Source organism: Cervus canadensis, chromosome 10 (genome assembly GCF_019320065.1).
Source record: "Cervus canadensis isolate Bull #8, Minnesota chromosome 10, ASM1932006v1, whole genome shotgun sequence".
NCBI classification, from domain to species: domain Eukaryota; kingdom Metazoa; phylum Chordata; class Mammalia; order Artiodactyla; family Cervidae; genus Cervus; species Cervus canadensis.
In genome coordinates, this window is record NC_057395.1 from 3,357,768 (window position 1) to 3,370,004 (window position 12,237).

The 12,237-nt window shown below is 49.8% G+C and overlaps 1 protein-coding gene across 2 annotated transcripts in view; it reads right to left on the bottom strand.

The window, feature by feature from the left end:
• The window catches only part of CAMK1D (calcium/calmodulin dependent protein kinase ID), a 388,105-nt gene extending 376,505 nt beyond the window's left edge, over nucleotides 1-11,600 (bottom strand). Inside the window, exon 1 of one of the 2 annotated variants that reach the window (XM_043479613.1) lies at nucleotides 11,119-11,600. In XM_043479613.1, coding sequence (XP_043335548.1) covers nucleotides 11,119-11,210 — 92 coding nt within the window. In that variant the 5' untranslated portion in view covers nucleotides 11,211-11,600. The remainder of the gene's footprint in view (nucleotides 1-11,118) is intronic. The other variant, XM_043479612.1, reaches the window with a different exon arrangement.
• Between the last annotated feature and the right edge of the window lie 637 nt (nucleotides 11,601-12,237).

The following is a 12,237-nucleotide window of genomic DNA, read 5'->3' on the forward strand; positions in this document are numbered from 1 at the left end:
CCCTACTCAGGCCTAGAGAAGCCTTGAGTGCCAAGGCCCCGTGAGGCTAAATTACAGTGTGAACAGTCCTGGGGGGGTCCTGGGAACTGAGGCTGTGCTGGTGGAGGAGGGGTGGGGGGTCACAGAGGCAGCACCACAGTTGCATCCCTTTTAGGACCCAGGCCAGTCCAGGACCCAGGTTTTGTTCTTTGTTTTACGGGGGTGTGTGTGTGACTTGAATCTTAGTGTGTGTGTGTGTCTGTGTGTGTGTCTGTGTGTGTGTGGTGTGAATCTTTGTTCTTTGTTTTACGGGGGTGTGTGTGTGACTTGAATCTTAGTGTGTGTGTGTGTGTGTCTGTGTGTGTGTGTGTGTGGTGTGAATCTTTGTTCTTTGTTTTACGGGGGTGTGTGTGTGACTTGAATCTTAGTGTGTGTGTGTGTCTGTGTGTGTGTGGTGTGAATCTTTGTTCTTTGTTTTACGGGGGTGTGTGTGTGACTTGAATCTTAGTGTGTGTGTGTGTCTGTGTGTGTGTGGTGTGAATCTTTGTTCTTTGTTTTACGGGGGTGTGTGTGTGACTTGAATCTTAGTGTGTGTGTGTGTGTGTGTGTCTGTGTGTGTGTGTGTGTGGTGTGAATCTTTGTTCTTTGTTTTAACGGGGGTGTGTGTGTGACTTGAATCTTAGTGTGTGTGTGTGTGTGTGTGTGTGTGTGTGTGGTGTGAATCTTTGTTCTTTGTTTTACGGGGGTGTATGTGTGACTTGAATCTTAGTGTGTGTGTGTGTGTGTGTGTGTGTGTGTGGTGTGAATCTTACTTCCCTGAATCCTTGACCCCTGCAGGGGAAGTGCAGAGTCTTAACCCCTGGACTGCCGGGGAAGTCCCTAGGACCTAGTTTTTTATCAGTCAGTCGGCCTAGGATGTCTCTCCCACCTTGCCACTCTTGGCCTTCAATTTCCCAGTTTGCAACTCATTTGTGACTCCCCACTCCCCACTCAACTAAAGGTGCAAAACCACAATTACCTACTTTCCTTCTGTCTTCCAGCCAAACTGCTAGTTCTTGTCAGTTTGGCGTGGGAGGAAAAAGTACTTTCTTTAAAATCACTTATATCACAGATGACTGATCTCTCAACCTATTTCAAGGCATTTGTATCTTCTAATGTTTTAAGGCAAATTTCAAGCAGCCATTTTTATCAAGGTTAAAGAAATGGGAAGAGCCCTGGGGGTGGGGGGCATGGGCCCTGGGGTGTCTGCCATCCCCATCACCCCACCAGACCTCTCAGCTTAGCCCAGCTTCATTTCCTTCTTGCTTTTCCCCCACAACACTATGGGTCTTGGCAGGAGGGGACAGCCCCATGTATGGGGCAGTCAGGAACATCACTTGAAAATTGGGGACTGTCTGAGGCTTTATTGAATATGATACCTTTAGGATTCCATTTATAGCCCCAAATCCGATTTGGTGTAAAAGCAATTTCAGTGATGGGAGCCGTGGTTATAAAAGTCCAAGAGGAGGGCCTCTCACCAGTAAAACTGTTGACTCTGTCCAGGTGAAAAGCCTTTTCTGTCCCCGCTTACCACATTGCAGAGATACCAATAAACTGTGACCCCAGATCCGGTTTGGCCATCAAAAGGGCTAACAGAGAAGTTAAGATGAGGCATTTCAAAGAAAAACAAATATCGTATATTAACATATATATATGTGGAACCTAGAAAAATGGTATAAGTGATCTTATTTGCAAGACAGAAATAGAGACACAGACATAGAAAACAAATGTATGGATACCAAGGGGGGAAGAAGGGTGGGATGCATTGGAAGATTGGGATTGACATATATATACTATTGATACTGTGTATAAAATAGATAACGAATGAGATCCTAATGTATAGCACAGGGAACTCTCTACTCAGTGCTCTGTAAGGACTTCAATGGAAAGGAGATCCCAAAAAGAGTGGTAGATGTATATGTATAGCTGATTCACTTTGCTGTAGAGCAGAAGCTCTACAACACTAAAAAGCAACTGTACTCCAATTAAAAAAAAAAAAAAGAGGAATTTCACCTGATTCAGACATGAGCTCTCCAACTGTTACACCTATATCCTGCGTGCGACCTGGGGAATTAAACTTCTGAGATCACCTCCCATCCCCCATCCAACATTCCCTGATAAGGATGTTGTTGTTTAGTCACTAAGTCATGTCTGACTCTTTGCAACCCCAGGCCTCTTTGCAGCATGCCAAGCCTCCCTGCCCCTCACTATCGCCCAGAGTTTGCCCATGTCCATGTCTAAAACATTCTGGTAAGGATAATTTTGAATAAACTGTTATGTCTGTTCATGTGGTATATACCTAGAAATGTTGCTTTTTGCTAAATTCTCCAGCATTAAAATAAACTGAGTACCTACAGAATTTAAACTTACAAAACTCCCTGATGTTTTGGAACACTGTAATCGACCAGTTACTTCATTCTTCCAAGCCTCATATTATTTTCAATAAGAAAGCAAAGCAGAAAAGACTGAAGCCATTCCCAGAAAGGAGAAGCACCTTTCAGCTGCAAGAAGGGCCACAGCTGCATCAAGATCTAAGAGCTGCTGGAGAAAACAGAAACTGCAGTTAGAAGAGGCTCTTGCACAAGCTGATGTAGAGATAGACTGAAGAGAAAAAAAAACAGCTCAGGGTGCAGGGAGAGGTGCAGAGACACAAAGCTGATGAGATAACCCAGGGAAGGGATGAGTCTGTATACGCAGCAAACTAGGTCACTCAGCACTCGAGCTGGCCCGCGACACGGTGGGGGCTGAGTCTCTTGCTGAACAGGAGCACCAGGTGAACCAACCAGCCTCCTGTGGGAAGCAAGTGTCGGATGGTGCAATGCACCCTCCAGATGTGTGCAAGTGACCTCTGAGGAGCAGGGTGTCAGCTCCACAGGGGTTAAAGAGACAGAAGGAGCACTTACTGCACACAGATCTACAGCCATGTCCTGCCCTGAGTGGTTTTCATATGCCCTCAACTAATCTTCACTGCAACCCTTAGACTGGGTACAAGTCTTACCCCGTTCTACAGATGAGGGCACAAGGCTGAGAATGGCGAAATAATTTTTCCAAAACCATATGGCTGGAAAGCAGGGGACCCAGGATTTGCACCCCTGTCCTGAGGACTTAGAACCTCCGTTCTTAGAAGCTCAGTACTGAGCTGGGAGGAACATCCAGCGAATGTTCCCCCCTAGTTGACTGAGGACTTGCTGTTGGTTTCTTAAATCAACTCTGGGGGGAGGTTACGTATACACCGTTCTGCATTTCTACGCCAGGAGCTTCCAAAAATCGATTTCCAACAGACAGGGACTTCCCTGGTAATCCAGGGGCTAAGACTCCCTTCCAATGCAGGAGACCCAGGTTCGATCCCTGGTCAGGGAACCCACATGCCACAGCTAAGAGATCGTGCACCCAAAATAAATAAATATTTTAAAAGATTTCCAGCAGATGTTCTTCACGGCACTGGCCCTGAATATCCAGTCATCCTCCACCACAGCTGCTAAAAACAACTGGAACTTGATGACAGTTGCTGTTTACTCAATCCCACTTGTGCCAGGCACCTCATAGGCGTCACTGAATCCTTACAGAAATCCCACCAGGCAGCAACTTCCATCTCCATCTTAACTCAGAAAGTTGAAGGATGGGTATCCAGAGGGATACAGGTATGAATGGCCGTGCTGGAGCTGCCTTTCCATCATGGTTCACTGCCTCCCAGTGCCTCCCCGGCCTGGCCTCAGTCAATATGCTGTCTTATAGGCTTATCCTCAAGATTTGGTGTTAACCAGAAATGGAATTCCTCCATCTCTGAATGGATTTGAAATATGAAGAAAAACAGCACAAGGCTCATAGCAGACCACTGGAGACAGGGAATGAACTTCGCACGGAATGAAGTTGGCCTGTGGCATCCATTTGGTCTGGTTCGAACATGAAGAATCCACATACTGCATAATAAACATCTTTAAAAACCAAGCAGGATCTAAGAAAACTAGCCCAAGGAAAAGGTGACCTCCTGCATCAGAGGGGGTCAAAGGGAGGTACCCAACGTGAATTGAGAAAGAAGGTCACGCTGGCATCTCTCCCAGGGTCCACGTGTCCTCCTGTTGTAGCCACACATGCACTGGATGGACCATCCTGAGTCAGAAAACAAACTTGCATCAGTTGGTGAGGACTCCAGGCTTTGTGCTGGCCACCCAAAAGCAGTTCCTTCTTCAAATGAAGAAATGTGTCCCAGGTGCCATGGGCTCTCTGGCTATTCCTGCAAAATCTGATGAGGACTGGAGGCAATATGAGGTCCTCGGGTCTACCCCTGTGGGTGTAAGTTGACCAATAATGTGACAGTCCCTTGCTGAACCAGTGCTAAGCCCTCCCAGAGAGGAGAGGAGGAGACGAAGGAGAAAGATTGAAGAGGATTTATGGAGATTTATTTGGGGAAAGGAAGGATTAAAGGGATTTATGGAGACCCAGCCAAAGAAAAACTCAACAAGTTAACCCCTAAAATCCTCCCCTGAGAGGACACGAATGTCCACCTGCCAAGTCTAATTACTGTCCACTCGGTTGCCAAGTTTGAGCCGGAAATTTCTACCAGAGACAGTCTTTGTTAGCCCCTCCAAGAACAAGCCCTAAAAAGTGCAATTTCCCAAATTCCACCCTACTAATCTGTAAAGCCATGAGAGTTTGTTATCTTTATCCCAACAGAGGAAAAACTTCTGGCTTTTCCTCCCTAAACACAAAACATCCTACCAGAGGAGGAAGCAGCAAGAGTTTCTCATGTTTATTCTTTTTCATAGAACGTTTGGGCTTTAAATTCTCAAATCAGGGAATTCCCTGGTGGTTCAGTGGTTAGGACTTGGCGCTTTCACTGCCCAGGGTGCGGGTTCAACCCCAGGTCAGGGAACGAAGATCCCGCAAGTCACACAGTACAGTCAAAAAATAAAGTTGGAGATTTAAAAAATAAAAATAAATACATTCACAAATCAAGTAGCAGAGTTATAGGTTATAGGTCCACCTATCAGAGTGATCTTCCTATTGATAATTCTAGAGGCAAAACGTGGCATTTTCACAGAAAGTTAAGCAGTTCATCCAGCTACTCAAATGTCAAGCCTATCATGACCTCCTCCTGTGACAGAAGAGGAGATACTTCAAGAGTCATCTCAAACACAAGCTCTTGGAAAGAAATAGATTAGCCTGAAAACCTAAGGGACCCTGGGGAACCTCCCTGGCGGTCCAGTGGTTAAGACGCCCCTTCCAATGCAGGGGGCACAGGTTCCATCCATGGTTGGGGAAATAAGATACCACACACCTTGTGGCGTGGCCAAAACATTTTTTTTTTTAATTTCTAAATAAACAAATCCAAGAGTTCCTCACAAGAAAAACCCAGGAGCCCAAAGGACGTGAACTTTCCCTCCAAACTCTTTCCAAGAGCTTCCCAGAACACAGACAGCCCTGCTGTGCTCAAAGAGCAGGTGCGCAGAAAATTCTTGGGAAAAAACTGACCAAAACCAACAAGTGGTATCTCTCTCCCAACCCCAAATCCCAGCCACACCCAACCCACCAACGACTCCTATGGTTCTCCTTCCATATGTTCCCAGAATCCAGCCACTCCTCATCACCTCCAGAGCTGCACCCTCTCCCCGCCCTCCACCACCATTCTCCCCTCTGCACTGGTTTCCACAGCCTCCAAGCTGGTCTCCCTGCTTCTTCCCTTGAATCTGCCTGTCCATTCTCAGCACAGCAACTGCACCCACGATGGAAACACCCGAGTTATGTCAAGGTACACCCCTGTTCAAAACCCTTCAACATTTCCTATTGCTCTTAGAGCAAAAGCAGAGTCTATTACCAGGAACTTCAAGGCTTCCCTGGTGCCTCAGACAGTAAAGAATCTGCCTGCAATGCAGGGTTCAGTCCCTGGGTTGGGACGATCCCCTGGACAAGGGAATGGCAACCCACTCCAGTATTCTTGCCTGGACAATCTCAAGGACAGAGGAGCCTGTTGGGCTACAGTCCATGGGGTTGCAAAGAGTCAGTCAGGACTGAGCGCTAACACTGTCACTTTCAAGGCCCTTTGGGAACCTCGACCAACCCTCCCCCAGCTCCACACCACACACCTTTGTCCTCTCAGCTCCCAAGCTCCTCCTGCTGCTCACCCACCTTCAGACACATGGGCCTCCTTGAAGCTGGGCCTTAAAAACACCAGGCCTGCTCCCGCTCAGACCCTCAGCCCTTGCTGTTCCCTTCAACTGGAACACTCTACCTTCATCTCTTCAGGTCTTTATTCAAAGATTAGTTTCTGGACCAGGCCCTCCCTGGCTACCCTATTCAAGCTCCTATCACCCCACCCCACCCTACCCCTGCTCCTGCTCCAGAAAATCCCATTTCCCTGCTTTATTTCTCTTCCTAACGTGTCTACTATGTAACATACGCTACACTTTCCTGATTCATATTTTTAATTTTCTGGCTTCCTCACCAGAGAATAAGAAAGAAATGTGAGCTCCAGGAAAGCAGGCATTTGTGTCTGCCTGTTCTCTGCTGTGCCCACCCCCATCAGTGCCTAGAATATAGCAGGTGTTTGATCAATATTTTTAAATGTACAAGAGGCTGAATTTATATCATGCCTCAAACAAAGGGCTGAGACATGCAAACTTCTAACCAATACAGCATCTGGAATACCCTCTGAGAGAACTCTCGGGGTTGCCCACCCCTCTCTTTGCTCCTCTTGGAGGAGCACTCTTTGAAATGCTTCTCCCAGACTCTACAACTGTGAGTAGTCCCAGAACAAATACTCTCAAAACAGCAGTCAAATACACAAATCACCAGGAGTAGATCTGCAATCTCCCCCTCCCCCAATATCCATACACCACCCCTCTACAACCCGAAAAGAACAGGTGAGTCTGTTTTCTACCCAGGCCTTCAGATAAGTCAATCACGTGTCCTCAACAGGTGTACTGATTGAGCAATTTCAGAAAAAGGCGTGTAAGTATGATACTAGTGGGGAAAGACAGTGCTGGCCTCCCAGAAATTTCTATTTATACTCTTCCTAAAGCAGCACCCAGCAGGCACTCGTTTCATGAAGAAGCAAAGGCATTGTGCTACTGACATCAAGTGGGGTAAGAATTCCTGTCCTGAGCTCTGTCACTTTGCTACTAGCCTGGGCATAAAAATGTCCCTCCAAATGGACCAAGCTGTTCTAGCTACACATGAAAGCTACCAGAAAATTATAGTGAATGCCTCTCTTACCCAGACAAGCCAAAAAACCTTAGGGTTGTAAGAGCACTTGAAAATCATCCCATCTTCTCTGCCCCTCTGATGTGACAGGTGATGAAGCTAAGACCAGTCATGTGGACAAATGACCAAGCAGCCCACAGGCCACACACCTGACCAGTGGCTGAGCCAGACTTTGAACCCAGGCCCAAGACCTCCCTGGCGCCCGCTCCAGCCCCCTCAAACAGCAATTATTTCAACACAAAACATTTGGTCTGTAAGAAAAGCATGTATTCATACCCTGCAGAGATGAATGTCTATTTTCTAGGACGTGCCATTTCTGTACTCCAGGGGGAAGGAGGTGTATTGGAAGAACCATTCTCTGCCAACTATCAAGGTCTCTTCTGTTCATATACCTTTCATGGTGTGGAAATTATAGAAGCCACTTCCACGAGTCTGGGGTAATTCTGGCACACCATGGTCAAAGCTTTCTTCCCATCCATATCCTTCTTCAGATGGCCTATTTTCATTTTCTTGGTTTAGAAGAAGTGGAAAGACATCTACCTATGGTAGAGATGGCCTGAATGGCCTCAGCAAACACGCCACAGAAATGTTTACCACTCTTAATTGCTGTTACACAACATTTATTTGGCCTCATTTATTTGGGGTACCAGGGATCTGAAAACATGGCGTTGATTAATAAACAGTATTTAAGGCTTCCCACCTTGTTTGGAGGTAGGGTTAGGCCCTGGGATTTCCTTTCAAAGGAAGACACGCTGAAGGCCACAAGTTGAAAGGTTTCTCCAGAGGCCTGGCTCAGGGGTGTATCAGAAAACCCAGGTCCAAACCACCCAATGGGTCCTTTCCCCTACACTGTCCTTTGCTTCCTCCAGCTCTTTTCCTACCCTCTAGGACAGCCTTCACTTTCATCTGCCCCCCACCCTCCAGCAAGGCCCTGCTAACTACACAATCTAAATGGCTTGACCCTTTGGCCTTCAACAGTAAACCTTCTACTCCGCATGGAAAGGTACCTGAACCAGGCAGCCAAATATCAGATTACAAGGTCTGGCCAAGTGAGTGCTCCTTGGGTCTTTACACTGCTTTATTTCAAAGGCATTTTAACAGCTGACAATCTGTCTCCCGGAAGGGCTTTCCTGCCTTAGGATCTTAAAGGCATATGGTAAAAGTGTGACAAAATGATTGGGCTTGCAGAGTACCTTGGAAATGAATTCCAATTGTTAGTGTTGAAGCCCCTGACTGATGCTAGGTTTCACTGCAAAGAAGACCCCAAACTCAAAATCCACACTGATAGGAGCAGAAGTGACATCTATTTAGAGTCAAGCTAAGGGTGCTGGACTTGGCCCTGGGGGAAACAGGAACCCTGAATTTTGGACCACTTCTAGAAAGTCCAAGAGACAAAAAGTGTTGATAATCCAAAAGTTACATGTTTGGATAACAGGTTACCCCATAATTATGTTTTAACTTAATATTAAAATTAATATAATTCTTTAATGTTAAAATTAGCTTTCCAAATACAAAAGTTAATCAAATTATTAACATTTGCTGTTACATAATCCACAGAAAAAATATGGCTCAATACCATATGCATAATTATAAGTTGTTCTGCCTAGATTTGAGTATCAGCTCCACTTAATAAGTAGCTCCTGTTTGGCAGGTCACTTAATTCTCTTTGCCTCAGTCTTCCCATCTGCCAAGTGGGGATAATAGTAAATACCTACTTCATCAGGTTATCATGAGAATAAAATGAGTTAATACCCATAAGGCACTTAGGATATCAACTGGTACTTGGTATTTATTTAATAAAGTCACCTACAATTACCTCTACTATTATCACCATGCTACTGAGTGAAAACATTTTGATCATTTTATTGTTTGTGTTTTGCTCTTCGAGAACTCCTGCCAGCAGGAAGGAACCATAGCCTGAAGCTCCTTTTCAAAGAATCCTTTCCAAGACAGAAGGCAAAGCTTTAGAATCCTAACAGAGACCCATCCCCAGGTTTATGGGGAACGTGGCCAGAGTCCAAGAAGCTGTTTTGCAAGAGCTCTATGTTCTTTCCGGCACGCATCAGGCAAGTCCCCATCCTGCCCAGAAGTGGAACCACCACAGCCATCCTCAAACAGTGCCGACCACAGTAGGAGCCACACAGTGAAGCCACAGCTCACCGGGCTGAGCATCTCTGACCACTGAAGAGGTACAGCCTCAGGGCTCTCCTGGGGAGCAGGAGAGAGTCAGGGGAGGTTGCATCTGTCTGCCTGGAAGCTGCAGGCAGAGGGACCAGTTCCAGGAGTTCCGGTGAGGATGTGCCAAGCAACGCATTCTCCTACCATAGGACTCCACTCTCTCCAGCCCCCTTATCCTCAGCCACAAGAGCATTCTCAGCATGACCACAAAGGACACGCTTCTTCTTTCTCAGCAACTTAACCATCTCAAAGTCACTCCCCCAAACCCAAATAAACCTCAAGGGTAATTTTCTAAAGTTCTGACCAAATCTCACCCCTTTACTGGCCCATGCTAAGAGGCAGCTCCAAGCCCCTCTCTATGAAAATGCAAAGCTCTTTCTGTTTTCTTTCCAACAAAGACAAAAAGTCTACACCCACAGGTAGACTGGGTCCCTGAAGTGAGCACAAAATCTGGGAGACCCTATTCTCATTCTAGGTAAGTGTGCATCACCAGGAACAGAAGCATGGAGGGATGCGTCACAACTTGGCTTTGGGGGACCCACTTCAGATATTGGGGTGGGGGAGGGAAAATGACCGAACAACTCAGTGGACCCTGAGTATGGGGCAGAAAACAATCTGGGTTTGAAAATATGGTTCTGGAAAAGCAAACCAACCGCAATGACAAGTAAAAGGGGATTAAGACAGGAAAGAAGAGCACCCTAATTTGTCTAATGAAACACCTCCTCTTTCTCTTACCAGCTTGACCAACACCTCCATGAACCCCTGCAAACTGTTCGGCTCATACAACACGTATGTGTGTGAAAATATATGCTTACATACTGATCACATGAGGGGAAGCAATAACTCCAACTCCAGGTTCTTCCAGCAGCAACCGATCCTCTTTCACTATCAGCCTCCCTACCTATTCTGAGGCGCTCCGAAACAAAACAAACAAAAACCAACTCTTGGGCAGAAAAGGAACAGCAGCTGAATGGAGCAGCACATGCTTGAGCCTTCCTGACATCGACTTCTGGTTATTTCTGCTTTCTTGAGATCAGCCACCAGCCTCGGACCACACACAGCCCTGGAGAGGAACCGCGGGTACAGAGACCCTCGCAGACCCTCCTTGGTGACCCGCACGCCAGCGTGTGCTGCTGAACCTGGCGAAATGGACTGACACTCAGGTAAGGCTCAGCCCACACGTGACCCTGCACACTGCGAAATTCCTTCCTTCCCTAATCGCGCGGCCATCCAAAATCTTGCCTACATCGAGTACGTGCGGATGTCAATTCTCTAAGACTACATGATGTTAGAACAGAAATGGGAATGCCCGGAGCCGATTTCCTCGTGACCACGTCTCTCGCCGACACAGTGCGCCCGTGCACACGGTGAGTAGACGCACGCAGCCAGTAAACAGGAATATCCACCATGCTCAGCCCACAGTCACGCGTGGGGAGAATGAGTCGAGAGGGCGGCGGTGTCAGGGAAGTGAAAAGTCGCCCGCCTGCGACTGTCCCCGAAATCCCAGGGCCTTCCCCGCCCCCGCGCGGCGCCCACTCGGGCACGCGGGGCGCAGACCCACGCGGCGGGCACGCGGGGGGCTCCGCAGAGCCGAGAACTGGACAATGAGGACGCGGCGACCCTCCGGTTCCTGCCGCGGTGGCGGCGGCGGTGGCAGCGAGAGCCACCTCTGCACCCGCGGCCGCTGCCACCTCCACCCTCTCCTCCCTGCTCCCCACTTACGTTCCGAGGGTCTCCTTGAACTCGAAGATTTTCTTGATGTCTTCAGCTTGCTTTTTCCAGGAGGAGCTGCTCTCGCCGTTCTCCCGGGCCATGGCAGACGAGGGCGGCGTGCGCGGAGGGCGGCGAGGCAGAGAGGCCAGGGGCGCAGGGGGCCGGGGTGGGCGCGCGAGGAGGGGGCGCCGGGGGGCGGTGGCGCGGGTGCAGCGGAGGCGCGGGCGGCGGCGCGCTGGTCCAGGAGGGTTGGGCGGGCGGCGCGGGGATGCTCGGCGCGGGAGCCGAGGAGACTTTGTGCTGCGGCAGAGCTTCCTCTTCTGCAGTTTCCTCTTTCACTCTCGCCGCCGCGGTCCCTCCCTGGCTCTTATTTCTGCGCGTCTTGGGCACAGACTTCCTGCCGCCGCTCGCCCGGCTCCTTTGCTGCCGGCTGCCAGCCTCACTTTCTGCTACTTTCTTGCCTCCCTTCTCCTCCCTCCCCGCCGCCCGCCCTGCTCCCTCCCCCCTCCTCCTCCCTCCCCCCTTCTCCTCCCGCGGGCTCCCCGCCCTCTCCGGGCTCCCCGGCCGCCTCCCGCCTCCCCGCCTCCCGCGCGCCGCCGCCTTTGGGGATGTCCTGCTCCCCGGGAGCGCCGTGCCCCAGGCGCGGGGGCACCGCCGTCGCCGCCCGGCCACGCTCCCCGCCGCCGCACGCGCCCTGCAGCCCGGGAAAGGGCAGGTGCAGGGAACCCGGGCAGGTGCGGAAGTCGGGAAGCTTGCTGAAGGACCCCGGCCCTCCGGGGCTGCCTAATTAATTCTGCAAAGTCAAGTCTCGGGGGCGCGAGGGCTTTCCTCCCTGGCGGCGGGAGGGGGCGCCTCTGCGCTGCGCTTGGACGCGGCTGGAAGGGGGCGGGGGTGCGAGGCCCCCGGATGCGGGGCGCCAAGGCGGGGGCGTCCTCCCCGGGCGTCCCGGCGCTGCGCGGGGCCGGGCGGGGGCCGGTTGTTATGGCGACGAAAGGCGGCGGCGGGGATGCTGGCGGAGGTGGGCGTTGACTCGGGCCGCGCGGCGCCGGCCGGTGGCTGACGCTCCCGGAGCCTCACGACTTGGCGACTGGAGCTAATTCGCATTGCACCAAAATCGGCGCTCGAGTC